Here is a 26,555-nt window from a genome sequence, read left to right on the forward strand (position 1 = left end):
GTTTTAGACTCTAGATTGTCAGTCAAATTAAATGGCATTTTAAATCTAAAGGTGCAAAATTTATAGCAGGATTCTTAGTATAAATGAGAAGTCTCATGTCCCCAAGCCTCTGTCTAAAATGTGTTAGCCATTCATTTTTACTGAAGGAGGAATGCATTAGCTAGACGCTTACCAGATAGCAATAATAGCTGCTGTCTGAAGGTAGCTAACATTTAAACAGCAGAAACAGAAGTGCTTTGCTCAACACTGCTATATGTTTCCCTTTCATTATATGTGGCTAAGAGAGAGGGGAAGCTTAACTCAATGGAACAACTGTCACTGTCACTGTATGGAAAAAAAAAATCAATGATTTATAATAAATTGTTGATGTAATTCACTGTTCTCACTAAATTTGGAAGGAATTAAGAAGACAAGGACAGGTCAGAAATCCATCCAAGGGTTTCAAGAAGAAGTATGTCTGGAAAACTACAAGTTAACACCAGTATTAGTATTCATTAAGTATTCATAGGTGAATATTTATTAAAGAGGGAGAAATTTAAAATCACTAACTTTGAATTGAAATGAGTTATATAAGGATCCACATTTATTCCAAGATGTAAAGAACAAATACTATTTTGGATGCATCTGTCAATAAAACAGATCCTTGATAATAGTCCCAAACTGAAAAATTCTGCGATATGAACATGCAATTGGCCTTCTCTGGATGGACAGCTCAGCTCTTTCTCATACACGCTCCCAGCTGACAAGGTACCAGGTAAACTGATGACCTGAAAGAGGTGACATTATTTTCACAGGACAACAAAGAGAAATGTCACACTCTCTTGGGGGAGGTCTTTTCCTCCTTTCTTGCTTTGTGTAAAGCTGTTACAGCTTTTCACTGTCTTATCACCATTTTAAAACTCCCTGATCCTCAGAAGGGATGCTTCTATAGACAAGAGTGATATAACTCAGTTCTAACATGGGGACATTTCCCCAGGCAGTGAGTTTCTGCAGAGGTTAAGATCCTGTGAGAATGCAACAGTTTGCCCAAATTCAGGAAGAGTTTGAAACCTTGTCATGAGACCAAGCACAAGTATTTAAAGTATTTCCTTTTTCTTTGAAGCTCACTGGTGAGACAAAGATTTGGCATCTCAGACATGTACTAGCACTTATCGGTGAGGGAGTTACTGGGAACCAGTGAACTGGTTACTTTATTACTGATGTAACTTATTAGATCTTCCCAACTACACAAAATTGTTGTTGAACAATATTTACTCAAACTAGATGGAAAAGGCCCAGTAATTTGTTTGAATGCTAATCTCCCTGGAAGTCAAATTTTGAATAGATTCAAAATTAGCCTGTTTCCATAACGGAAGCTCTTTCGGAGAGTTGTAGTTCTATTTATTCAGTGTTTCTGCAATGTTTTAACTATCTGACTATGAAAGATTTTTATTTATTTTTTTTCAGGAAAGCAGGCTGCCTTAGAGCCATTTATTTTGCTGAACCTTTTGCCAAATGCAACAGACAAATATTACACATATAATGGATCTTTATCAACTCCTCCCTGCTCTGAAACAGTTGAATGGATTGTGTTTAAAGATACCATTACTATTTCTGAAGACCAGGTAATTCATTTAATGTGTTAAATCCAAACAATTGTTCTTACCTCCAGAGAAAAACAGTTTTTATGTATATGGTAAAAGCTCATGGCCTTCATTACCAGACCAACAGCTTGACATTTCTTTTATCTAGTTTTTCATGAAGCCATTAAATATATCATCTATATCTATATCTGTATCTAATTAAAGTGTGTTATCTTTTGCCTTTTTGAGTTCAGGACTAGATTCTGAGTCATTGCTTTCCTTACAAGGCAGTAAGAATGTACTTCCTAATTCCAAAGGCTATCTTGACTTTCGGCCTAAGAGGAGTACCAAACACTCTTTCCGTATTCCCCTGGCTAAATGGTGGTGAACGGGCCAGGAATAGCTCCAGCAGAGGAGTGGTTGGGGAATGCAGGTGGAGTAATGATTCACTGCTGGTGCAGACCAAAAAAAGTACAGTACTGCCTGAGAGAAGTCAACGGGGATAGTTTACACAACACTTCCTCCCCAGGGTTTTGCCTGTTACTGGTAGATTCCAGTTAATTTGCTATGACTTCTGACATTTCTTTTTTTCTCACTTTTTTTAGTTAGCTGTATTCTGTGAAGTCCTCACAATGCAGCAGTCTGGCTATGTTATGCTGATGGACTACCTGCAAAACAACTTTAGAGAACAGCAATATAAATTCTTTGGGCAAGTGTTTTCCTCTTACACTGGACAAGAAGAAATTCATGAAGCAGGTATTTACTGAACAGTCATTCCTCTCTTTGCAGGTGTAAAGACAATTTTAAGTACAAAATTCATTCCAGTATCAAGATACTCATTTTAAACTGTGCAGAAGGTAGCACACTGTTATTATTCATAAATCTATCACTTCAGGGGAAAAAAATTAGCACTCATAAAACATGTCAGATTAAATGGAGTGGAAAATTAAATACTTGTCTTGACCAAACATTCAGTGAAGTTCACATCAGTTCAAGCTTTCTTGCACTGCCCTTTTAATGTGTTTCAGATCTAAACAAAGCTTCTATTTCAGGGGCTGCAAAAGGATTTCATTTTACAAACCCATCTGGCTCTCAGTTGTGTAATGTGGATGCTTCTCCAATAGAAGCTGGAGTGAGATCACAAAATTAATTTCATGTAGGCTACTGAGAAGGTGATAGATAGGTGGAGAGAATCCCAGAAGCCAAATTCTGTTCTCTGTTTTACTCTAAATCCTCAGGGAACTCAGTGGAAGTTATGTGACCAAAACAGTATGTTATGTAATGGAAAACAAGATCTAGCACTAAATATGTAAGTAAGTAAATTATTTTTATACTCACAAGCACAAGGAAGAATATTCACCCTCTAGCAGTAAATACCTAATTTGGAGACTGAGTTGCTACTAGGATGGGGATGCCTATAGATTCTTAAACACAGTTGTACAGAACTGTAATTAATTAGATATGTACAGATGACTAAAATGTGTGGTGTAAGTATTCTCCAGAATGGAAACAAGCATGGTTTTATTATAATTTGTCTTGGTTGGGTAGATATTTCTTTTCTGACTCGAAGGATTCTGCGTATGGAACTTGCATAAAAGTTAGATGTCCATCATTCAGAAGTGCTGGAGGACTGGGTCCCCTGCACACTCACGTGGTCCTGTTTGCTTCACAGCGCAGTACAGGATGGCTTTACTGCTTCACTCCTATAACTGGCCAGAGACATTTCTGTTTTGACCTCGGTTTCTCATGAACTCCTCAGATGTGTGCCCCTGAACTGTAATTTTTCAGATTGGTCTATGCTAAGAAATTTACTTTCTGCCAGGGGCTTTTTATGCAACGGCGCTTGCAATTTTGAAGCTTGGAGAAGGAATACAGAATTGAGCTGCAGCAGTTAAGCAAATTATGACAAATAAACTGCTATTTCAAAATATGGCTCCCCTGGACTTTGCTGATTTGGCCTCACTTGAAGAAAGAGAATCCTTCCCCAAATCTCTCCTTTTAATGAAGGTCTCTGGGAGATAAGTCATGCTGTAATGCAGATCACCTTTCCTGATGTCCATGCTGTAGGAAAGAAATGAATCTTCTCAGTCCCTTGTAAATAGCAGTCAGTCTACAGTGAAGAAATGTCATGGGCAAAAGACTTTGAAGACAGAGACCATGACTTCTGCTGTCCTTTGTAATCCTCTTGCCTCATAGATAGCTGCTTTAACCTTGGCCTTGACCCCTTCAGCTCAGGTGCTGCAATAGAAAGAAGCCACTTTCAGCTGTGCCACCCTAACCTAGTTTTGTATGGAGATGGACAAGGGACAGAGCTGGATAATACTGTGTACGAAGGGCCCTGCTCCCTTATTATCATTCCATGTGCTACTGCTGGAAGGAGCTTCCCATGTGCTGTCCCACAGCAGTGTGCGAGTTAAAGCTGTGTAGGAGGTTGCTTCCAACCAGGCCCATTTCTGCACTGGCACAGAGTGTTTCTGTGAGTCTGGCATCTTTTCTGCGAGTTCAATATCTATACAGATAAGGAAGGAATGTCCCAGCCTAAAGATATTAGGATCCCTTTCTGCATTTGGTTATACCATTTAAAATTGATAGCACCTTCAGCTTCATGTAATGATTAAATATGTTGTACAGAGCATACCATATTCCTCTGTGTGTGCAATTAAAATTTCATACTTAGCCTATCAAGAGCACAGAATTTTTCTTTTACTATAGTTTCCAGTTTCAAGGTAGACAATAAGCTTTTTCACAGTTGACTGATAGACTTGTATAACACAGAACAAAGGGGTTTCAATCTACTGAGTTTAAGAGAAAGTGCTCTGCGCTCACATCACCCTGGCAACAAACACATGTAGCATTTATTCCAAACTAGGTATTTAAAGTAACTAATTGTAGGTTAAAAATTTTGTTTTAGCCATAGGCAAGGGGGAACAGAAGGAGATCACTAAAATTTCAAATTTTCCTATTTATATATATTTCACATGTATGTTAATATTTATATGCACTCTGTATATGCAACATCATGTATGCATACATATACAAATATATGTACACAGACATGCATATATAGACACAAAATGCCACATGCATATATAAACACAAAATGCAAATACTGGATTTGTTTAATGTACAGCATTAGAGGAGCATTAACATTTTCATTACACATTTGCATTTTAATGGAAGGTAAATAAAAGGCCCTAGGAATCATTAAGCTTAAATGCTGAGATGTAAAAACTGTAACATGAATAGGTCTCTAAGAGTGAATAGGCTTATATGTTTCTTGTTTGATATAACTAAGTTCTTGTAGTCATCAGAAAAAAAATTTTTGAAATTCCCTTAGACAACACAGGAGAAATGGCAAGAGTGGGACTTACCCAAGTACCTAATTGAAAAATGATTTTTATGTTGTGAAACCTAGGATCCCAATTTTCTCCTGTTGTATTCAATGCAGATTCCTGTTAGGCAGTAGATTAAGTGCTTGATTTACTGCTCTTATTAATACATACTATTTCTTATGCAGAGCAAAGTTGTCTTAGAAAGGCTAAAATAATCTCTCTATTCAATTAAACAAGTTTCAGCAATATACTATAAGATATTTTCACACAGAGACAAACTCAACATTTTTGGTGTGTAAGAACTGCTATACTGAGGATATGGGAGATATTTCATTCTCCAAGCCTGCATAGTGATACATGTAATTTTCCTATGTGATGTGCATATATGCACATATATATGTAAGAATTAGATTAAAATAGCTAATCCTGACAAAGGATCCTTGATGATTCAATTCAAAAACCTTTTTGGAATTTTAGCCCTTTATCTCCACCAGCCTCAACTTGCAAGAAAATCCATTTATAGCTAGAAATCATCATTTATTCCTATAAACTTGAGAACCATATTGATAGATACTGGGTTCATTTCATAACTTTTCACCCACTGTACTCTTATGATAATGTCCTATGGGTAAGTGTAGAAATATGATTCATGTTAATCTTCCTGGATTTAGTAAAGATATATATAAAAATGGGTTCTTCAAACTGAAGACTGACAATATATGTTGATAAAAAATATTTGTCAACCTGTCCACTTATTTTGCCCTGCAAAATAGAACTGGATAAAACTCAGCAGTTATTTTCAGTAAATTCTTATGTGAGAAGAGGGGTAAGGACTCAAGAACTCAAGACATTTCCTCTGATTCAGGATACTTTCTGCTGACGTATCTGCCTTGCCTCTCCACCTCCATCACAGAGGTGGAGTAACCTGGGAATATAAAAGAACTACTATATCCCACACTCTGTGACATAGGATCTGTAAAGTCAGTGATGACTTAATTTATATGCAGTGATTTCACGTCTTCCACAAGAGAAAAATCTGGATTTTAAAGGAAAAAAACTCAAATTCAGATTCAACCAAAACTGTAGAGATTCACTTCTCACTCAAAGCAAGCAAAATCTCAAAATTTCTATGGTTATAGGGTTACAGTCTTTTGGGTCCAAGAACATTATTTGTGAATTGAAAAGTATGTAAGAGAAAATAATTAGTAAAAGAAAGCAACAGATGTGAAAAAAAAAATCCTGAATTATGCAATGTTCCCTCTAAACTATGCCTAGATTTATTCAAACTGTGTGTCAAGCTCAGAGACAGCTTAAATCCAGGTGTAATATTATTTTGTTATTTATTATTATTATTTATTTTAGTAACAAAATAGTTATCTTTTCTGCTAACATAGCAGTCAGTTTTCTAGCAGCAAAACCTGCAGGTAATTTCTCTTATAGTGTTGGTTTGGCGGGAGCAAAACAAATAGCAGGCACTGAAATGTTTTCTTGGAGAAACAGCTCCAAAAAACTATCCCTTCACATCCCTTTTATCTCCTAAGCATCTAATTTGTATATTCATTATCAAATGATTTATGGTATATGTGACCTCACATTAAGCTCAAGGTGTGTTGGGAAAGGAATCTATGCTTCTTTTCCAAGCAATAATGGCAGTTTAAACCTTAATTTCCAAAATTACTTTTAATACAGATTAGTTCACTGCACCAGGTCACTGCATAGCCCTGTGAGTGATTTTAGCTGGCCTTGCTCAGCTCAGAAAGGATTTCTGGAACTATATCCTTATTCTGGTGGTTCAGTATTACTTTCTTTACATTTATGTCACAATATCATTCATGCCATAAGGTGAACTTTACTTAACCTTACAAATATGCATCAAAAATTTAAAGTTAGAACATCTCAACCTTATGAAGTTATTGTGGTAACAGTTGTCGGGTATCCAGACAATTTTAATATTGAGCTTAAATCCTTCCCAATCTTCAATTAACAGATCACAAATTATCTAACTAAGAGAAGCAAACACCTTCTAGGTTAAAGGTAAAAGCTCTCATACATTTCTGTCTTATTTCAACTTACCACAGCTTCTTCATCACTAGATCTTTCAAAAACCTTGTTCCGTTGCGTTCATTTGATAGAGTTGCTAACCATTTAATATATAGGCAACACAGGCTAGACACAAGCGCATTCTTTTGTGTCCACCGTGAAAAGGGTCTGCATTCCCACAGGAAGAGGAAAAGGCTCCATTTCATACAGTAAGCTCAGAAGATACCCTGTTCCTTCCTACCTATTGCACGTTTTTCCCTACCTTTAGCTCCCTCTGCCCACAGGGAGTTCTGAGTGGGGAGAATTGATCTAGTACAGTGCTTACTTTCAAAGCAAAGATTATGCATTTATTCAGATGACTCCTTATTACCCTGAAACTGGGTTTCTTTGCTGTTTGCGACTTAAAAAAAAAAATCCAGGAAAGCACAATTGAATATCTGTAACTTCAGGCTAAGCAACAGGTTCCCTTTTTGCAGTCTCTTTGCCCAAATTTTCAAAAAAGCCAATGTCAGACCAGAAGTTGCTAATTAGGTAAGCTGGTAAGTGGTCTCCTGGCTTTTCCTAGTCTCCAGAGAGACAAGAGGGAAAATGAGAGAAGGCAGGAGCAAAGTAGCACTGGCGAGTGTCTGTGTAAGTAAGACTGGCTGAAGACGGAAGGAACAGCACAGGCAAAATGAGTGATGACAAGGCATTGAAGGGAAGGAAAAGGACAACAGCTTGGGGAGGAATCAGGGTTAAATCATATGCAGAGGAATATCATGTGGGAATATTGTTGGTCCCTGTTGGGATGATCACAGAGAACAAGACAAAGCCTCAAAAAACAAAAGGGGAGATAACATTTCTTTTTTGCTTGGGAAAAAATAGTTGGAAGAACCACCTGGGAAAGGAGACAGAGTGAAAGAGAAAGAAATCATGTCGGAGACACCAGCCTGAACATAGTCAGAGATTTTAGAAACAAATTCACCCATATGCAAAAAAGAGGAAGGGAGGAAAAAGGAGGACAGCAAAGAAGAGTTTGGAATGCAAGTTTGGATCAGGGAGAAGCTTTATACCTTTATTATGAAAAAGAGTTTTAAGAGTTACTTTAAACACCTTCCAAAATACGTATCTGAAAAAAGTGTTCTAATTCGTAAAAAAAAAAAAAAAAAAAAAAAGAGTTTAGGTCTTCTCCAGTATGGCTCAGGATGAAAAGGGAATAATCTTTGCTGAGCTAATGATTTCCTTGCGCCATCTGGTGGAAATGGGGTGAGATAACAAGGTTAAGTAAGTTACTGACATGTACGCCCACTCGAGAGTTTATTCTTTTTAATTCGCTCTTTCTTTATATCTCTATTAAAAAAATTTAATATATTTAAAAGAATATCAGATACATAGCGCAATACATTCAAAGTATGCAACCTGGCATTGCTATAGAATTCAAACTAAATTACAGAGACTAATACTGCCTCTATTGTTAGCGCGCGCTCGCTCTCTCTCGCTCTCTCTCTCTCTCACACACACACACACACACACACACACAAAATTATCACTGCTTATATTTCATTGACTAAATTAGACTAGAGCGTCGCAGAACTTCCCAGCTGCGCACAGAACTACAGAAATTTGGTCTTTCAAAATGTTTAGTTTTGAGGTGCCCTCTTGTGTTCAAGTGGGAAATTGCAAAGTTAATTGAAAGCATTTTTTTCCCTTCCTTTCAGAACTGTAGTACAGTTCACCAAAAGTGTTATCAGGGGGCTGCTTTCTTTAAGACAGCTCTTAAGAATCTATAACTCCTGCTTTCTTAATTAGGTAGGTAATTTGTTTTGCTTGCTTTTTGCTAGGCACTCAGAGTTTATTTTAAACAGATTTTTAGATTTGAAAAATGTGTTTCCTCGTATACTCCAAATAGGGAATGATTATATAATTACCTGTGCAAAATAGCCAAGCTATAAAGTTTGTAATAAAAATGTATCCATTTTATAGTCATTTTAATATATAAGATTTAAATAAGTTGTAAACTTCATAAAATCTATTTAGTGATTTTGTCAAGTTTAATAGGTGGAATAAAGGAGTAGAAATGATGTAATAAATGCAGCAAAAGACTGCAAAGTTATATGCCTTTTCAGTACATGTCAGTGTCATTCATTTTAAAGGAAATTTCCAAAAGGTAGGGCAGGGATGGATATCCAGTCTGAGAGTTTCAACCAAAGTGCTACAACTATTCAGTTTTAAATAGTTGAGAAGCCGGTTTCATAGCTGGAAATGTCAGGGACCCCTAGCCCTCATTCTAAGATATGAGAACAAATCTAATCACTGTGGTGTCAAATTGGAACCAAATTTAGTGAAAATTTTGACAGTTGTCTCCATTCTTCAGCTCTCTGTCTGAAACCAGCAGAGGGAATGATGAGGGCAAGGAGGGAAAATGGAATCTCAGTTCAAACCCAAACTGGCCATGAATGATGTAGGGTACTTCGGCTGTTTATTATGTTGCTTTATTCTTTCACATATCACAACCTATTAGTCATTTTTCAGTGATCTTTGCCTGAATACTTTGCATTTTCTGCTGATGCAGTTTATTCATACAGTTTTATTTGCCTTTGACTTTGTATATTATTTTTAAGCCATATGCAGGTATGTGGGTAATTTAAAAAAGAAGTGTCAGAGTCTCAGTAAATTTATAGCTTACTGGTAGTCAGTACACCTGTACGTCTGGAAGTATATCAAAATGCGCAGCTTACCTGAATAACATGAAAAGGGTATTGGGCAGGAAGTATTGGAAGATGTGCGACACTAGCTGCCTAGCCGGATTTATTCTAGTGTGCAAGTTCCAGGCTCACAAAGGCAGTGTGCATTAACCAGGGCCAAGACTGCAAGGAGCTGGGACAGCCATGGCCATGCCCGGGACTTCATAATGGGAACAGGCTGGGAAGGTCCAGAGAGCATTTCCATTTTGCCAAACCCAAGCTCCCCCTGCCTCACGCCTCCTCCGTCCCACTCCCCTCAGTCAACTTCTTTGCAGCCATCACTACTTGTGCGTGTTTGCCAAGCTAAAATATAAGGAAAAGGTGGTTCTGGTTGGAGGATGGTGTGAAAGGGCAAGGGACGTGGGCTGGGTGGTTTTGTTACCTTGCACACTGTAGTTGTCTAGATGCCTTGTAGTTTAATAGCATGAGATCACTACCAGCTAATCTGATCATTTCTTAGCCTCTTCCTGTTTGCCCTGTCTCTTCTTTAAGTACGATAAACATATTCAGACACCATTGAGAGGAAATTTAAGTATGAGAGGTTTACCTTTAAACTTTAAAAACAATCTATTATAAAAGCTGGGAGAGAGCATGCAGCTCTTCTAGTACTTCTCTGACAGATCCATGAAGACACAGGATGATTCCCTGCCCCAGGACATACATATGAACCTTCATGCTTTGTGTTTTATATTTTATTTCCTGGGGACTGGTTATGGATCTTTCTCAATACATGGAATTAAAAAAGAGCAGGGGGGAAGGGCGTCAATCCTCAAATTAACTTGCTTTTGAATTTTAAAATCCTGGCTCTATTGCTGTAACAGTCAGTGTAACCAGCATCTCAGATGTTTTAGAGGAAAGCCAAAACTAGGCACATGAAATGCCTGCACTATCTTTGACAGGAGGTGGATCAGGATTTCAATAGAGTAATTTAATGAATATCATGTTCTTTCTTTTTTTTTTTCTTTCAGTTTGCAGCTCAGAACCTGAAAATGTCCAAACTGATCCAAAGAATTATACTAGTCTTCTTGTTACATGGGAAAGACCTCGGGTTGTGTACGATACCACAATTGAGAGATTCGCTGTCTTTTATCAACAATTGGATGGAGAAGACCAGACCAAGCATGAGTTTCTGACAGATGGGTATCAGGACTTGGTAACTGTAAACTCTTCATGTTTCATACAAAAGTAGTGATGGCAAAGCACTCATTGTTAATTATTTTAAAGGATTAAACAATAGCTGGGAGCTGATTCAGTGGAAATTTATTTCTTTGGCTGCAGCCCAAAGAAGCTATACTTCATTCTTTGGCTGTGCAGCCACAGAGACAATTAAAAAAAGAAAAAAGAAAAGAAAAAACACATGCAGAAAGCCTCCCTTTGTCCAGATGAGAGAAAGCTTTCTTAAATTGCTGTTCTTACTTGCCTGTAGCATCCCCCAAAAAACTTTATGAGCATGTCAAACTCAGATTTCCTCAGCCATAAAACCCTTAGTCAATTAATAGTGATCTGTACTTCAGTGTTCACTGATGTGTAAAGAATGATCTACACAAGCAACTGAGGAAGGAATCAGTATCTGCATGGTACTGCTATAAATATTAGGATGATGATTATAGTTTCATGGTATTTCACTTATTTGATCAATTTCCTTTACCATCTTTAAAGAGGCATAAGCTTATTGGAGATAATATTACTTAGACGAATATTCAACATTAAATAATTATGCGGTTGTTTGGTATCTTCCATTTTAAAAAATCACAAGATGTGTTTTTTTGAAGTTACATGACAAATATCTCTGACAATAAAATGGATTTTTATGGTTTGTGTGAAAAAATGTGTTATGAAAAAATAAGCTTCCAAAAATTTGATGAATGTTCACAAGTAAATGATTAAATGATGTTTTTCTTTTAGGGGGCTATTCTAAATAATCTGCTGCCCAATACAAGTTATGTTCTTCAAATAGTTGCTGTTTGTTCTAATGGTCTATATGGAAAATACAGTGACCAGGTCATTGTTGATATGCCTTTAGAAGACCCAGGTAAGTGTTGTTTTGAGCTTAGTGCTCATTTTTAGCTGAAAATCTGTATTCAGGGAAGTATTTTGTTTGCAAACCAGTTAAAACGCGTGACTATCAAAATATGCTAAAATGAAATTTCAAAATCATTGCAGTTAACCTTCAGCTTGTTCTTTGCTACTGATATTTTATCATTATGTAATTCTCCATTCCTTGTAAACATTACCTGTGAGAGACTGCATGTTAATTTTTTAATTCTAAAAATATTCTGAAAAACACCCACCTGATTTCAAATCTCACAAGTAAATCTTTTAGTAATATAATACAGGGAAATAAAGCCATGTTTGGTGTTATTTCTCTATGGTTTAAGCATCCTTCTGATGCCCAAAATGAATCCACATAGCTAAAGTATTAAGGAAACAAGTACTATAAACCAAATATATAACTTAAAAATCTGTATCAATTGATTTTGAAATTTGATTACTTATGAATACTTGGAGTTTGATTTCAACGTACTTGCGGTGATGGAATTCCCTTGCTTCTTAATGTTGCCTCGCAAAAAATCAAAAGGCCTAACAATCAAATCTTACTGATTTCAAAGCCAGATTTACCTCTTCAGCCTGCTGGTAAATATGAAATAATTTGAAGCCATAACATGAAGCTTGATCTTGTCTTTAATAATTCCTTAAAATCTGTGGAAGTTTTAGCATTAGACAGGGTTCCTATCGAAGTTAGTGAGAGCTGTCTTCTGAGTTAAGTACTCTGTAATTAATTGTAGGAACAAATCAAAATCCTTTTGATCATGTAACAAAACACTTTTTTATTTAAGGACCTGGATTTTTGTTGTTCTTTTGTATAAGTTTAATTTTACATTTAGTTAAGTCTGTGTAGATATAGCAAAGTCCTTAGTGGTATTGTGATGTCCTTGGAAAAAACAGGTTAGTTTTTCATTTCAAGGGAACCACATTTTTTCAGTGAGAAATAATCTGATTCTTGACAATCTCTGCCACATGAATTGTGAACTAATGATGGTAATGGGCTTAAAATAGTATGGCAGTGTCTGGCTGAAAGCAGGGCAGGGGAAGAAAATTCAGGGTGTAGCACATACAAACTTTCAAGAAACATTTAACTTGTCTTTCAAAAACAACATATTAGGAGGGTACTTTGGAGTCTTCTCATGCTAATATCTACCAGAATTTTCATATTTCTCTTCATTTTTGTAGCAAGTCCATGACAAGGTTCTGCCATTCTGCCTGTTTCACTTTTCTGTTTATCCTTTACCTACCTCTTTGATATTGTATTCCTCCGCTTCCTTTCCAGAATTTGTTCACTTTGTGTTTGAAAAATTGTCTGAGAAGAGGTTTCATCTATGTACCCCTATATCCATTTCTGCATTGGATCACAAATGAACAGCTTCGTGTTTTCATTATTAAACAATAGTCAATTCAATAGTTGGAGTTAGTGCAGTGCTTCCAAAACTCAGAAGATAGACATTGTAAAAATTGCCATTTTGCGCAGGTAATATCTGTAGGACACCCCACCTTCCTGCCACGGTTGTATCCCTCCGTCAGGGATGAGTGAAACCCGGTTGAAAGCTCCTCCTGGAGCTCCTGGGCTGCGTGGCCACCAAGGCAGCACTGCGGGGAGCACCATGCAGTGCCCCTGCTGTGCGTTCACGTGCTGCTGGGGCACAAACCTGGGAAGAGGCTTACCGGGGGCATTCGGCAGCCCCCAACTGTCCAGCAGTATAGACACAGCCACTGGCAACTGCGTCCTTGTTGTACTTATGCCGAAGTCAGCGATAGTTTTGCGTTAATTTCGATAGAAGGATGAGCAAGTGCCTTTCTTTGGAATATATACTGCAAAACTCATTTTGCCTTCCAATACGTCTGCAGAAATTGCTCTGAGCTTTGTACACAAATCCTATAAGAGAAGTTTTGGTGCAATAAATGTTATATTTAGCAGTTCTGAGAAAAGGTCTTATATTTTCCTGCCTTTTTACACAAGCACATCATTAATTTTATTTTGAAAGAGAAATGAGAAAATACAGCCTAGGAGACATAATAATATAAACATGTATTTATGTGCAATATGAACAAGTTAGCATAATTATGAAAATGTTCTTTTTTGCCTTTCCTTTCATTTGAGCATTTAAGTGTCTCCTTAATGTTGCGTTAAAGCAAATTAATGTATATAAGAATATTATTATCCTAAGTTTTCTTCTTTTTAAATAAAGCATTGTAAAGAGAAGAGTTAAATAATCTGCATGTTAGAACTGTATACACACCTGTCTTTTCAATTTTGAAGCAGTTCTGAAATTTTGTAATTGTTTCAGGACAACCTAAGGCATTTCCTTTAATTTGTCAAGAGTGTAAAATTGAGGAGAATTATTTCAGGTCAAATGAAGAGTTTTGTTTGGGCCCAAAAGAAAACTGCAAATTTGGTTTCAGGGATATTTTAACTTTTTTTTTTTTAAGAAAAGAAACAAAGAGGAAGAAGTTTATAACTAAAAAATGAAAGAGCAAAATGAGTGTCTCAGTTTTGAGTGTCTCAGAAAATCTATTTCTTTGCTATGCTTCCTTTCTGAAACTAACACAAAGTTATTAAATGTACTTTGTGTTGTTTTAATTTGACTCTTCCACAGTGGTATATCTGAAAGTGGTGGATAAGGAAAGGTCAGGGAAAAAACCCTCTCATGTAACTGGTATGATTACTATGAATGTACATTGCTCTATAAATAAGTTTTGTAAATGATGTCTCACCCTTGGATATAATTTTAAAATAAGAAATAAACTTACGTTCATTTCTAATATTAATGTTTTATTTACATACTTATTTTTACTAATTATTTACATCTGAATTAACTGTATTGCAAATATTAAACAACAGAGATATGGGAATGTAAATATCTAATGAAAAACATTTGTTCAGAGCAACTTGCTGGTTACAACTGTAACATCAAATTGGTTTTGTGATCTGCTTTATAGATCTTGAGGCAAAAAGGGATTTCTTGGAACTCCTGCTTGTGAATTTATGAAAGAAAAGTTATCTTCACCATGAAGACATGAAATAAAATTGACTCATATAAAGCATAAAATAAATGTTCATATTCAAGAATTCCTCTGAGTAAAACAGTTTAATTAAGATGAAATTCATTGCAGTCACCTCCAGGTCAATTAATCTACTTATTAAGAGCTTAAATGGGCATAAATCATGCAGAAACAATAGAAAGGCCCTTTTCTGGGAAGACTTCTGCCCTTGGAGTGGCTACTTTTAATGTGAGGGAAGTTTGTGTACGCTACGCAACACAAATTTGATTTTCAGAAAACTTATTTCTACCATTGTTTTGTTTCCTTTTGAAAAACATTCAAGAGAAAGCGTTTCTCATGCCTTTTCCCCACCCTGTCTGTCATTCTATGAAGGGTTAGTGAGGACTCTGCAGGCTCCAGGTGATCCACAGACCAGATTTAAACCTCGTTCTTGGGAATACTTCATAAGCAGAAGGACCTATTTTTGGGCCATGCCCTCTGAAGCCTTCTGTCTCCACTACTGATTTCTAAAATCAGTTTAATCTGTGGAACCATAAGGAGCTCTGATGTGACAGTGTGAAAATGGTCATGCTTGAACCTTCTGCTTTTTGTTTTGTTTTTTTCTGAATTTTTCAGAGTGGTAGCATATAGCATGCCTGCGCACGGGTTTTGTACTAGTTTCCCAGTAGTGACAGTGATCAGCTGCCCTATATGACTAAGCTACCCAACTTCTACTGAAATTGAAGGGAATTGTCTGCATAATGTTTTAGTCAGCTTTGAGAAAAGTCCAACCATTATTTACCAACTTGTCATTCGCTGTTAGAATCGGATTTTGAATATTTACCTAAATGTGTGCTTTTGACTCTTTAGATAAAGTTTGTATAGTGTTGAAAGTTCTGCAGTAGTTTGTGGTGTAGTTAATACCAGTGGTACTTACATGCTTCTACTGACACAGGAAATGAAAATAAATAAATATCTCTCCTCTCATCCTTCTGTATGGAGACCGTGGTTGGAGTTTATCAAAAAACCCATGCTGGGATATGGCTTTCAAATGCTGTCTCCTACATGGGAGCTCATGCTGTCAGCAATGCTTTGTGAGGATCTAACTATGCAATTTCATTGTGACTTGTCTTTGTGAGTGATTTTTGTCCTAAAAAACACTAAGATATCTTAAATGTTTCACTTAGGGAATGCTTTTTGTAATTTTGTACTGATGAATGTAGATATCTGAAATTTAATCTAAATGGAAGAAAGAGACTTTCTTGCAGTGTCATTTATAAGATAGTACAGAATTGAAAACGGTTTGCGATATGAAAATTATTATAGAATTAAAAATTAGATTGTTTTAAGGGTTTTTTTTTCAAGATTTGTATTGAACTTAAATGTAGGGAAATAGTTACCCTTTTTTTTGGTCTGTGTTCTATCATTTCTTCATCTATCATTAAAATGCACTATTATATGAAAACACTTCTTTAAAACTTTCTAACTAATCATTTAATTACTTTATTTAAAAATGTAAGCTATAGAACAATCAATGTGTAGTTCCAGAAGAAAATAAACAGAGCCTGCTTATTGACCTACATCAATCGGTTGTTTTTTGGGGGGAGGAGGGAGTTTCTTCTCCTTGGTTGGGGAATGTTACCACATTGCTAATATGCTGTTAAATCAAAAACTCAGCAACAGGATTAATAGAACTTCCGTAAGTGTGTGTCTAATGCTTCTGACAAATACTTTACTTTTGTGACCAACTAAATTTTAAAAGGCTTTGTAAAATGCCTGGACATTTAGTGTTGTTAATATGTATGTTTTATATATATATACATATATATATGTATTCTAATGCCTCTCCATGGAAACAGCAGGAGGAACTGTAGTGTCCTGCTTGTGGAATTAAAGAACACATACTATATTGTATAACCTAATAGAGTCACCACATTTTATTTTTCTGATTGTCTGATTAAAGCTCTATTCAAGAATAATGACCACAAAATGAATAGTTAGCACTCTCTTTATTAAAAACATTATGCAGAGAAGTCCGTTGAGTGCCTAATACACATTATGGGTCTACTGCAGAAAGAGTTTTCAAATTAATGTCTACAATGTTTGATGTATATCATTGAGAAGCCAGGGAATATCATTATCTCCTCCTCCCCTTCCTTGCCCCCCCACCCATGGAGCCTCCTAGGCTTCCAAGAAGCAAAGGTAAGATAATTTTTCTCTATATTGTTCATGAAGTATCTCAAGTGGTTAATTCAGTACTTGATAATGTATAGAAGTTTGTTATAAAAGAACAATTTATAAAAGTTTTGTGTGGCATTGTTCGGTCAATACTTTTTTTACATTCTAGAATCTACAGATAAAACTATCTGAGCTTTTTAGATAAATTTTATCTAATTGTATGGTGCATATAATACATGTCTCAGTTTGTTTTGAAACATATATATGGACAGTACAAAGAGAATACAAATTAAGTCATAGATGCCCATCTGACTTTGCAGAGATGAGAAGTATAAAGATGACATCTTTATACTAGTATGTTGAGAAAACTTCATTTGGGAATCATGAAGAAAAAGCAAACTTTGAACTCCATGATGCTATTCTTACGACAACTTCTCAAACAAAAAGATTCACATTTTCTTTTAATACAAATCAATCTTCAGAATATATACTAGTACTGATGTATAAACACTGAAGTAGAACATTACTTAGGACAGTCTCAGAAAGATTCAAATGTAGAGTGGATGTTTCTGTGGATAAAGGAGCAGTAAAATGAGTTAATGCTGTGCAAGGGGTATTAGATTTCATCTCTTGAGGCCCATGCCAGTTCCTATCAGAGATTTGAAAGTTTCTTGCAACCTGCTTTGAAGCCTCTCTTGCTGAGCACCATCAGAAGCAGAATACTGGATCTGGCCAAAAATACAGTGAGGAAGAAGGTGAGAGACTGCCTCTAAATTGTAGAGATAAGGATTTTCACCTGGGTTGTAGGAGATTAATTTCTTGATCCTGCTTCAATTATTATTTATTTATAAAAAGTGAGGAAGCCTCAAAGCCTTTTGAGGTGCTCTTCGCAAAGTGCCCGGTACCTGTTTGTTAAGGACCTTTTGTGGGATATGATACAACTGGGTTCAGGTGCTTATATTAAATAGAGTGGGAGTTTGAAAAAAAGAACTTCTAGCTATTGATGAGTGCCTTAAGCACTGAACTCTTGGCTATAACAAGGGTGGATCTCTTTGATCTGCCCTGCAATAGATCACATGCCAGTCTTTAGGCTGAATATGATGGGATGACTGTTGCACTAGAACCAACCTCCAAGCATGGGTGCCCAAATGAGGAATTTGCAGTATGCAAATTACAGAACAGATCATTTTAGGAGAATATTTTAAAACTTTGAAATTAAATGTAGAGAAATAGTTGATTCCCAGATTTACCTTTTCTCTCTCTTCTGTCATTTCTGCATTAAACGCCACTTGCTCATAGAAAACATTCTCATAAACTTAGTTCTTTTGGCCAGGATGTGGTTCCTGAGTGCAGATTCAACATGAGTTGCAGTATCAAGATGAGGCCAGTCAGAAATGTTGTGGCTAAACGTACTCTGCCTGCACAAGCATGGCTATCCTTACAGCTAGTCCTCAGTGCAGGTGGTTGGCCACTTCTTCAAACAGAATCCTCTAAAACATCTTAGTCTTAGCTTCAATAAATGTATTAACTAATCAACTGAGTCTTTTCAGAATTAATAATTTCAGTGAATTTTAAATGTTGGATGGTATCATATATATTTTTTGTTTTATAGAGGCTGGCCTCATTCCTGAACTGAATGAAACTGAAGAATATGAGGTATAGCATTATTTTCTTTTTAAAATAGTATTTCAAAGTAATACATCTATTTAAACTAAATGAAGCTGCTATTGTGTGAAAATTTACCAAACTATGTTACCAACTGAACATAGTATCTGCATTTCTGTATACATACACATGTATGCTATGCAGCCTGCTCCTTCAGGTGTATCTCCCTAGATAACTCTAGACCATCTAGATAGTTCTTTAGAGTTGGAGATACATGCAGAAGTTAAGGAAATCACAGGATATGCCTAAATATTTTTTGAAAATGGGACATGAGGATACTGGATAAAGTCTTAACTCTGAGTGAAATCAGTGACAAAACTGTTCATTTAGGAGAATCGCAGTTGTTTTTTAGTGCTGTTTGAAGAGGTGTCTTCTTGACATTGTTTATAACAAGTAAATCTTAGCAGTATGGCCAACAAATGTAAGGGAGGAAGGCACTTTTGATGAAGAGAGTGAGATTTGTTTGTGCCTTTCAGACTGCTATTGATTGGCTTTAACAGCTGTCATTTCAAACCAGAAAATTCCAAAATTCTTGGAGAGTCAGTCACCCTTACTTCTTGAACCCAAGTTAGACTTTAAAGTTTATTACAGTATATCTTTATTCCACACCCTTTTGGACTTTTTGTCATTTTTTCTGCAGGCTTCACAGATACATTTGGTGACAAGCTTTCTGGCATCCATGCAAAGAGAGAGATGATAATATCACAATAAAGTTTCTAACAGTCTCTAAGACTGATTTTATAACCTGGCCAGTTCCTTCAGTAAAGTCTGTGTTTGTATCAAGCGATCGCTCAGAACTTTTATTTTATAGATTCAAACTGTATCCACAATATTCTCATGGGTTGCAAACCCTTCTTGGTTAGAGATAGTCTGTACTTAACATTCTATTTACCTCTCCTTCTATTTGTAGAAGATGTCTAAACAATAATATGCGTATTTCTCCATATTTATGTAAGCTACATATCTAGATTATTATATTGCTTCTGACAGGACAGTAGCTGAATGTCAGTTAATATTAATTGAACTTTACTTGAATCAAGATAATTTAAAAGTGCAGGCATTGCCCTTAAGAGAATTGAATCTCGGAAACAGGGGCCACTCCAATAAAAGGTTTGGGCACACACAATTTAGCTGCTGCTATCTGACTTTCTCTCCAAGACTGTTAGTTTTGCATTTGTCTCTGTGCTGTGCCTTGCTCACTTCAGTGCAGGAGTGGGAGGTCTACTCAGCATGACCTATAGTGGAACTTAAGGATTTCTCAGACCGAGGAGAACAATGAATCTGTCTCCTGTTTTCTGGGTGTTTTCTCTGAACATTATGCTCCTGGATTTAAAAAAAAAAAAAAAAAGGTATTACCACTAAATCATCTTTTCTGAGCCATCTCTTCAAAAGAACAACAGTTGCAACTGTATTTTGTGAGAGGATCTCTGCTGCTGGTGTCTATTAGGCCTTTGTGTGTCTGTCAAATCAGGTCCCTTCAGAAACTGAAGGTGACACTCAATCTTGTTTCTAGAGTTGTGCTCAGACAAGATTGGTTCTGCTGCAGTTCTGGATGGGTGCACAGCACAGACCTGCAGACACCACTGTGTCTAGGTCAAAAGAAAGTGACCACTGAACAATTTAGATGCTTCCAGATTACGTTTTTGGATTTGGGGTGTGGGGGGGAGGGTTTGGATTTGAACTTAGGTCTTGAAAGACCGCCTAAATCCTGAGAATATTTGGACATATAAATTCTTTTTGGATCTGCTTTCAGAAGTCAAAACCCTAACATACACTTTTCACAAAGTATCATTAATCGTGTTCAGCAAACAAAGGGCCATAACAGGGTCTAGGTGATATTATTTACAACACTTGTACAATTATTACAATCATGCATCCTGAAATCTTATTGTCTAGGGAACTAGGAAGATTCATCAGATTTAAAGTCAGACCATAAACACATAAAAAAATCTGTTATTGTGACAGTTTAATCAATATCAGAATATTCATACAAAACTCTGAGATATTCTGATAGCCAAATTATTTTTCTTTGAGGTCAACCGCATCTATGATTGCATTTTATTATTGGAAAACAAGCTAGAGCTTTCTGAATAAAGCATACAAATACTGGTAGTGATTTTTGTCTCCCAAACAGAGTAAGAGTAACAACATTTTAGAAGTTATTATGACAGAATTTTTTTTTTATGGTATTGCAATTAAATAGTGTTTTCAAGAAAGAAACATGCATACAGGATACATATTCTGGCAGCTAAACATTTTGCTTTAAGAGCAACAATCTTTTCAAAGGTTTTCTGTAGTTTTGTCTCCCTTGTTTTCTGTTTTTATGGAGCCAGGAAAATATATTATTGCAGTGTTTGGCTTTGGTTTGTGTATATTGTCTATAAACATTTTCAACTTTCTTTGGCTATGATATTTTTTCAAAGGATGAAGTTGATGAAAAAGAAGCAGAGGTGGATGAAGAAATTGCAGTGATTCCTAGCACTGATAGTGCAATAAACCAAATAAGGAAGAAAGATTTCCAGGTGACTACATCCAGCTACAGTCAAGAGAAAATGGGAGCAAAATCTGATGAAGCTAAAACAAACAGATACTTAACAAGAGAAGAAGAATTGCATGGTAAGGATGATGTTTTCAAAGCAGTTTATTATCCAACTTCTCCACCTGTTAGTGAAATTTCTGAAGAAGAGGAAGATCCTTTTCTGGAATCCCAAATGATTACTGGAACCCCTCCTCAACTCACTGACTCCACCAAAGGTATTGAAGAAGAATACATATACCTTTCTTCAGGCACTGAGCCAACAAGAATAATCACTACTGGCCAAAGTGAGGAAGATTTCTTGTCTACTTTTAAACCTGATGAAGAATCTGATGACTTTTGGAGTTCCTTTCTTACCACCTCTTCAGCACGGTTGGTTACAGAGGAGACCTCCCAAGAAGACATCCTTCCTTCAGGAAGCCCAGATATAAGCATGCATGATGTTCTTTCCCAAGGCTTCATTAAATATGTTTCAGAAGGTGTAGCACCCTCAAGCTCTGATAAGCCTCCAAAGCATACATATTCCACTGATGGAAATTTATGGTTTCATAATGCTACAGATCTGACAGCTCAATCTACTGGTACATCGGATAGTAGGCAATTGTCTCAGACCAGTTATACTGATGCTTATGTTGAGGGATTAAAGCCAGCTACAATACCCTATTCCAGTGGCCCAGTGGTTTCACAAGACACTTCAGATGTGGATTTAGAATTGCCACATTACTCTACCTTTGCTTTCTCCTCTGCTGAATTATCACCTCATTCTCTCTCTTCAAGCTCTGGAGAATATGATTCTGCTTCTGCTGCCAGTGAGGTACTCTCTCAGACAACTCAACCAGTCTATAATGGTGAGATACCTCTTCAACCTTCCTCCAGTAGTGAAGTGTTTCCTCTAGTCACCCCTTTATTGTTTGACTCTCAGATGCTCGACACTACCCCTGCTACATCAGGTAGTGATGTGACCTTGCATGCTACACCTGTATTTCCCAGTGTTGATGTGTCATTTGAACCCACCCTGTCCTCCTATGATGATGTACCTTTGCTTACATTTTCCTCTGCTTCCTCCAGTAGTAAAATGTTTCACCATCTGTATACAATTTCTCAAATGTTTCCACAAAGTGCTGCTCCAGCTGTTACAAGTGATAAGGTGTCCCTGCATGCTTCTTTGACATTGGCAGAGGGTGATACATTAATACAACCAAGCCTTGCTCAATATGCTGATGTGGTGTCACATCAGACTACTCATACTGCTTCAGAGACATTGATATTTGGTCATAATAGAACTCACATATTTTCTCAAGTTGAACCATCCAGCAGTGATTTAAATATGCATGCACTGTCTACAATGTCTGAACTTCCTTATGCTTTATCTAGTAATGTGGGATCCCTCGAAAGCTTTACTGTTTCTTATGACTCTGCAGAATTTGTGCATGATTCTATTGACGTATTTCGTCAAGATCCTTTATTTAGCAGATATAATAATGTACTGGTGCATAAACCTTCTTCTGTAATATCACAAGCTGATACTTTGCTGCAGCCTACGCACTCTCTATCTAGTGATATGGATTGGTCCGAAGCGTACTCTGGTAGTGAGTCCCTTTTGCCTGATACAGATACTTTGACCGTACTTAATGTTTCTTCATCTGATTTTGTAGATGAAATTACATATGAATCATCTGGGTTTAGTGATGTTAATAAGATGCTTCATAAAAGTGATGTTATATATGGAGATGAAAGAAAACTGCAGATTTCCTCTTCTTTAAGTGAAATGGCTTCCAGTGCTGAAAGTAAAGTGACACCTGAACTTTCTACATATGTTTCTAATAATGAAATAATTAAGCAGAATATGTCTCTGCAAGAAAGCCCACTTCCTGTTTCTAGCACAAAGGGAATCCTTCCAGTCTCTCTTGCTTTCCCCACTACTAAGATATTTGATCCTGATGTTAGTAAACTTACAGAAAATCACCTTTCCATTCAGCCTTTGCATGTTACATCTCCAGCCTTTGATGACACTTTGCTTAAACCTATGCTTAGTGCAATCTCAGATCAAGCTCCCTCTGCCCCTGCTTATAGTGAAATGTTACCCTCAACTCAGCCGTACCTTTATGAGACCTCAGCTACATTAAGTAATGAAGCATTACTTCAATCCTCCTTTCAACCTTCTGGCGATGGCACTCTACTTAACAAAGCTGCAGTTGTGCCAAGTGATCCAATATTGGCTGAAAGCTCCAGGGTTTATAAAGATAGTTCTACATTTGACCAAATATTGCATCAAATGGCACCAGGTTCTGCTACAAATGAAACAATGCTGCATTCTACATCTGCACCTTCTGTTGCTGACATGTGGTCAAACACTTTTAGTAAGCCCACAGCATCACTTCAAGGTTTATTTGTGTCTTATGCAAGTGAGGAATATGTTTCATCCAGTTTGTTTAACAGTGAAGATATTCAGCAGGTTATGTCTTCGTTGTACGGTAGTGATGTTTCATTACAGCTGACCAATTTAGAAAATACAAATGCCTTTCCCCCCCAGGCAGCAAGTGCCGTAACAACTCCTTTCCTAACAGCTGATAATGTAGCTGCTCCTCCAAACAGCCATACCTCCTCAAGCATTTTTGAAAGAAGTGAGGCTACCAGTTTCTCTTCAAGTTCTGCAGTTGGTTTTGATCCTGTTCATATGCCTGCAGTTGTTTCTGATTCTGATGTGTCCATTCATCACACACTTCCTTTACCAAATGTACATGTTTCTGTTATGGCTGTTTCTCCCAAAAGCGAGATCCCTGTAACTCTGAGTAGTTTGCTGGTTCCTTCCAGAGAATCCTCTGGGTTGTCTCCCAGTATCATGTCCAGTACTGATTTGTGGCCTTCTGTAGTTGAGGATGACTACGATGAGTATGATGATGACTTCCCTGTAAGTAATTGTATTACGTGCTCTTCCCATAGAGAAACTCAGGACATGGTAGTAGAGGAGCAAAACACAAAGGTAAACAATAACGAGGATCAGAGTAACCTAATTATAAGTTCATATTCTGAGAAACCTGAAGAAGAGGAGAAAATTTCAACTGCTGCATCAGACAGTCAGATAAACTATGGCATGGACAGACATAATTATACATCAGTACCAACTTTGACAGCAAGCGTGATACCTAAGAAGAGCAACAACACAACAGTTTTGGAGAACCACATTCAAACTCTTAGTGTCCCATTGCAAAACACATCAGAGTCTAAGTCTTGGGCTGTTTTTACAAGTGATGAAGAAAGTGGTTCTGGCCAAGGTACCTCAGATAGCCTTAATGATAATGAGACTTCAACAGATTTCAGTTTTCCTGACCATAATGAGAGAGACTCTGAAGGGGCAGTTGAAGCAGGTAACTCAGAATTAACTCCTGGATCATCACAGTCATCAGCCTCATCTGTAACTAGTGATCACTCATCAGTATTCAACATCTCTGAGGCAGGTTAGTTATGGATAAGTCTAATGCATACCATGGAAAGCTGTGAGGGGATATTGTTGTGCCACAGAGAATGAGAAGCTTTTCTACATATATTATAATGAAAGGAGAACATAACAGGGCCAGTGAATGTGATTAAGGGGAAACACTGGGGAACTGGGGATGCATGTTGAGCTGGCTGTCTCGTAGATGCTACTTCTGTCTACTCAAAACAACACCTGAAACACTCTTCTGTAATAAGGTTAACATTCTGCCTTTGGATAGATGTTTACTGTCAGCAGAAGTTGGGTGGTGCACCATCTAAAACCAGAATTTGTTTCACTGTTGTCTAATTTTATTTTTTAAGGTTTAAGAGGGCCGCAGGCTCTGTGCACAAAGATAAGTGCTGACCTTTCAGAAAAAAACATACTTCTGAAATTGTTTTTTTAATTAGGGCAGCACATTTTCTCATTATGTTTTATTTTGTATTCTCCAAGTTGTATTGAGCAAGGAAAAAGATGTTTCAGTCTGATTCTGATTCATCTTGTAAAAACTTTCATTTTCATTCTTAGTGCTTTTGCCACTTTCAAATTTCAATAAGATGCCAACAATTCATACTAGATCTGCTTATTTCCAAAACACTAGAGTCAGATCCTCTTGCACTGCTTATAGGTATTAGTATTTTCCTCTCTAATTAGTCCTCTTAAACTTAGTGCAACTATTTGTGAACAATGATTCCAAGGATGAGTACAGAAGGCAAAATTGCACCTCATATGGATAAGAACATAATACATCTAAAGCATTTAATTTGCATTTAAAAATACATTGTGGAAAAACTTGAACTATTCAGACACATATTTGGATTGCCTCTTATAAGAATATTGAAAATCCAAGAATAAAATCAGAAACAATATCTACAGTAATAAAAAAAAAGAAGATTAAAGTGGTATTTCATAAAATAAATTGAATGTGGGAATTTCATTAAATATTCAAGGTATCTGTAGAGGGCAGTATCATTCAACTAATTCCACCTAAGGAAAGGAATCCATAAAGTATGTGATATTTTAAGCCCAGTCCTATAAATACCCAGTTAAATCACACGAGGTCATATTACTCAGAAGTAAAAGAATATTGACAGGATGATAGACACACTCTGTGTAGTTGGGGCTAATGGAATGTGAAGTAAAATAGAAAACATACTGAAATTAACAGGAGTCCTACCACAGTACTCACAATAAAACTGAATCTATAAGTGAATTAATCCAGTAGGTAAGTAGTTACCAAGTTGTATAAAACACATAATATGTTTCTTTCAAGTTCAGCCAAAATAACATGAATATTTCAAAACTTACACTACTGAAGTAAATGGATGTTATCATAAGAGATTTATAGTTTACATAAAAGCTGTCATTTTCAATTAGCAATGAGCTTGAATTGTTACTGATAGTAATTGAAAAGGATTATACATGACTGGAGTAGCAGTACAACAGACTGAAAGTTTGCGTTCCAGATATTTTTGAATGACATTATACAGCATCACTTCATGTACATTACTTTTTTCCAATAAATGATGACAAGTGTTGTCTTTTAATAGACCAAAAATTAAATGTGAGCATGTCTAACATGAAGTCCCCTGCAAATCAAAGATATCTATGCTTTAATTCAATTAAAAAGCAATTAAAAAGAACAAACACTCTCAGCTGAGAACTTCTGTATATATCAGAGTGAATTCATCAGAAGTTATGTTTTGTTGTTGTGGCTATTTAATATTTCATAAAAATTGTGATTTTTAACTTTTCCAACTCTTCATAGCTGTTGATGCATATTCATGCTTATTCTGAATTACGACTTTCTTGATAGCACCCCTACGGCTACCTAAACCTTTCACTTTCAGTTTTAAAGCAGTAAGAGAAATTAATACAGAATAAGTAATACAAGGGATCTAAACATGCTGGTTACTAAGGAGCAAAGAAATCCACTATAAATGAGTCTGCCTTTACAGCAGCCATCGTTGGAGTAATGGCTAAGTAGGCAAGAAGCTGTCTGTTAAA

At 36.5% G+C, this 26,555-nt stretch overlaps 1 protein-coding gene across 1 annotated transcript in view; it reads left to right on the plus strand.

Annotated features, from left to right (window-relative positions):
• Nucleotides 1-26,555, plus strand: part of PTPRZ1 (protein tyrosine phosphatase, receptor type Z1) — a 100,784-nt gene that overhangs the window by 40,659 nt on the left and 33,570 nt on the right. The window contains exons 6-11 of the mRNA XM_026067047.1: nucleotides 1,447-1,604; nucleotides 2,168-2,318; nucleotides 10,626-10,810; nucleotides 11,563-11,689; nucleotides 18,485-18,528; nucleotides 20,961-21,921. Coding sequence (XP_025922832.1) covers nucleotides 1,447-1,604; nucleotides 2,168-2,318; nucleotides 10,626-10,810; nucleotides 11,563-11,689; nucleotides 18,485-18,528; nucleotides 20,961-21,921 — 1,626 coding nt within the window. The remainder of the gene's footprint in view (nucleotides 1-1,446; nucleotides 1,605-2,167; nucleotides 2,319-10,625; nucleotides 10,811-11,562; nucleotides 11,690-18,484; nucleotides 18,529-20,960; nucleotides 21,922-26,555) is intronic.

Source organism: Apteryx rowi, unplaced genomic scaffold (genome assembly GCF_003343035.1).
Source record: "Apteryx rowi isolate R43461 unplaced genomic scaffold, aptRow1 scaffold_252, whole genome shotgun sequence".
Taxonomy (NCBI): Eukaryota; Metazoa; Chordata; class Aves; order Apterygiformes; family Apterygidae; genus Apteryx; species Apteryx rowi.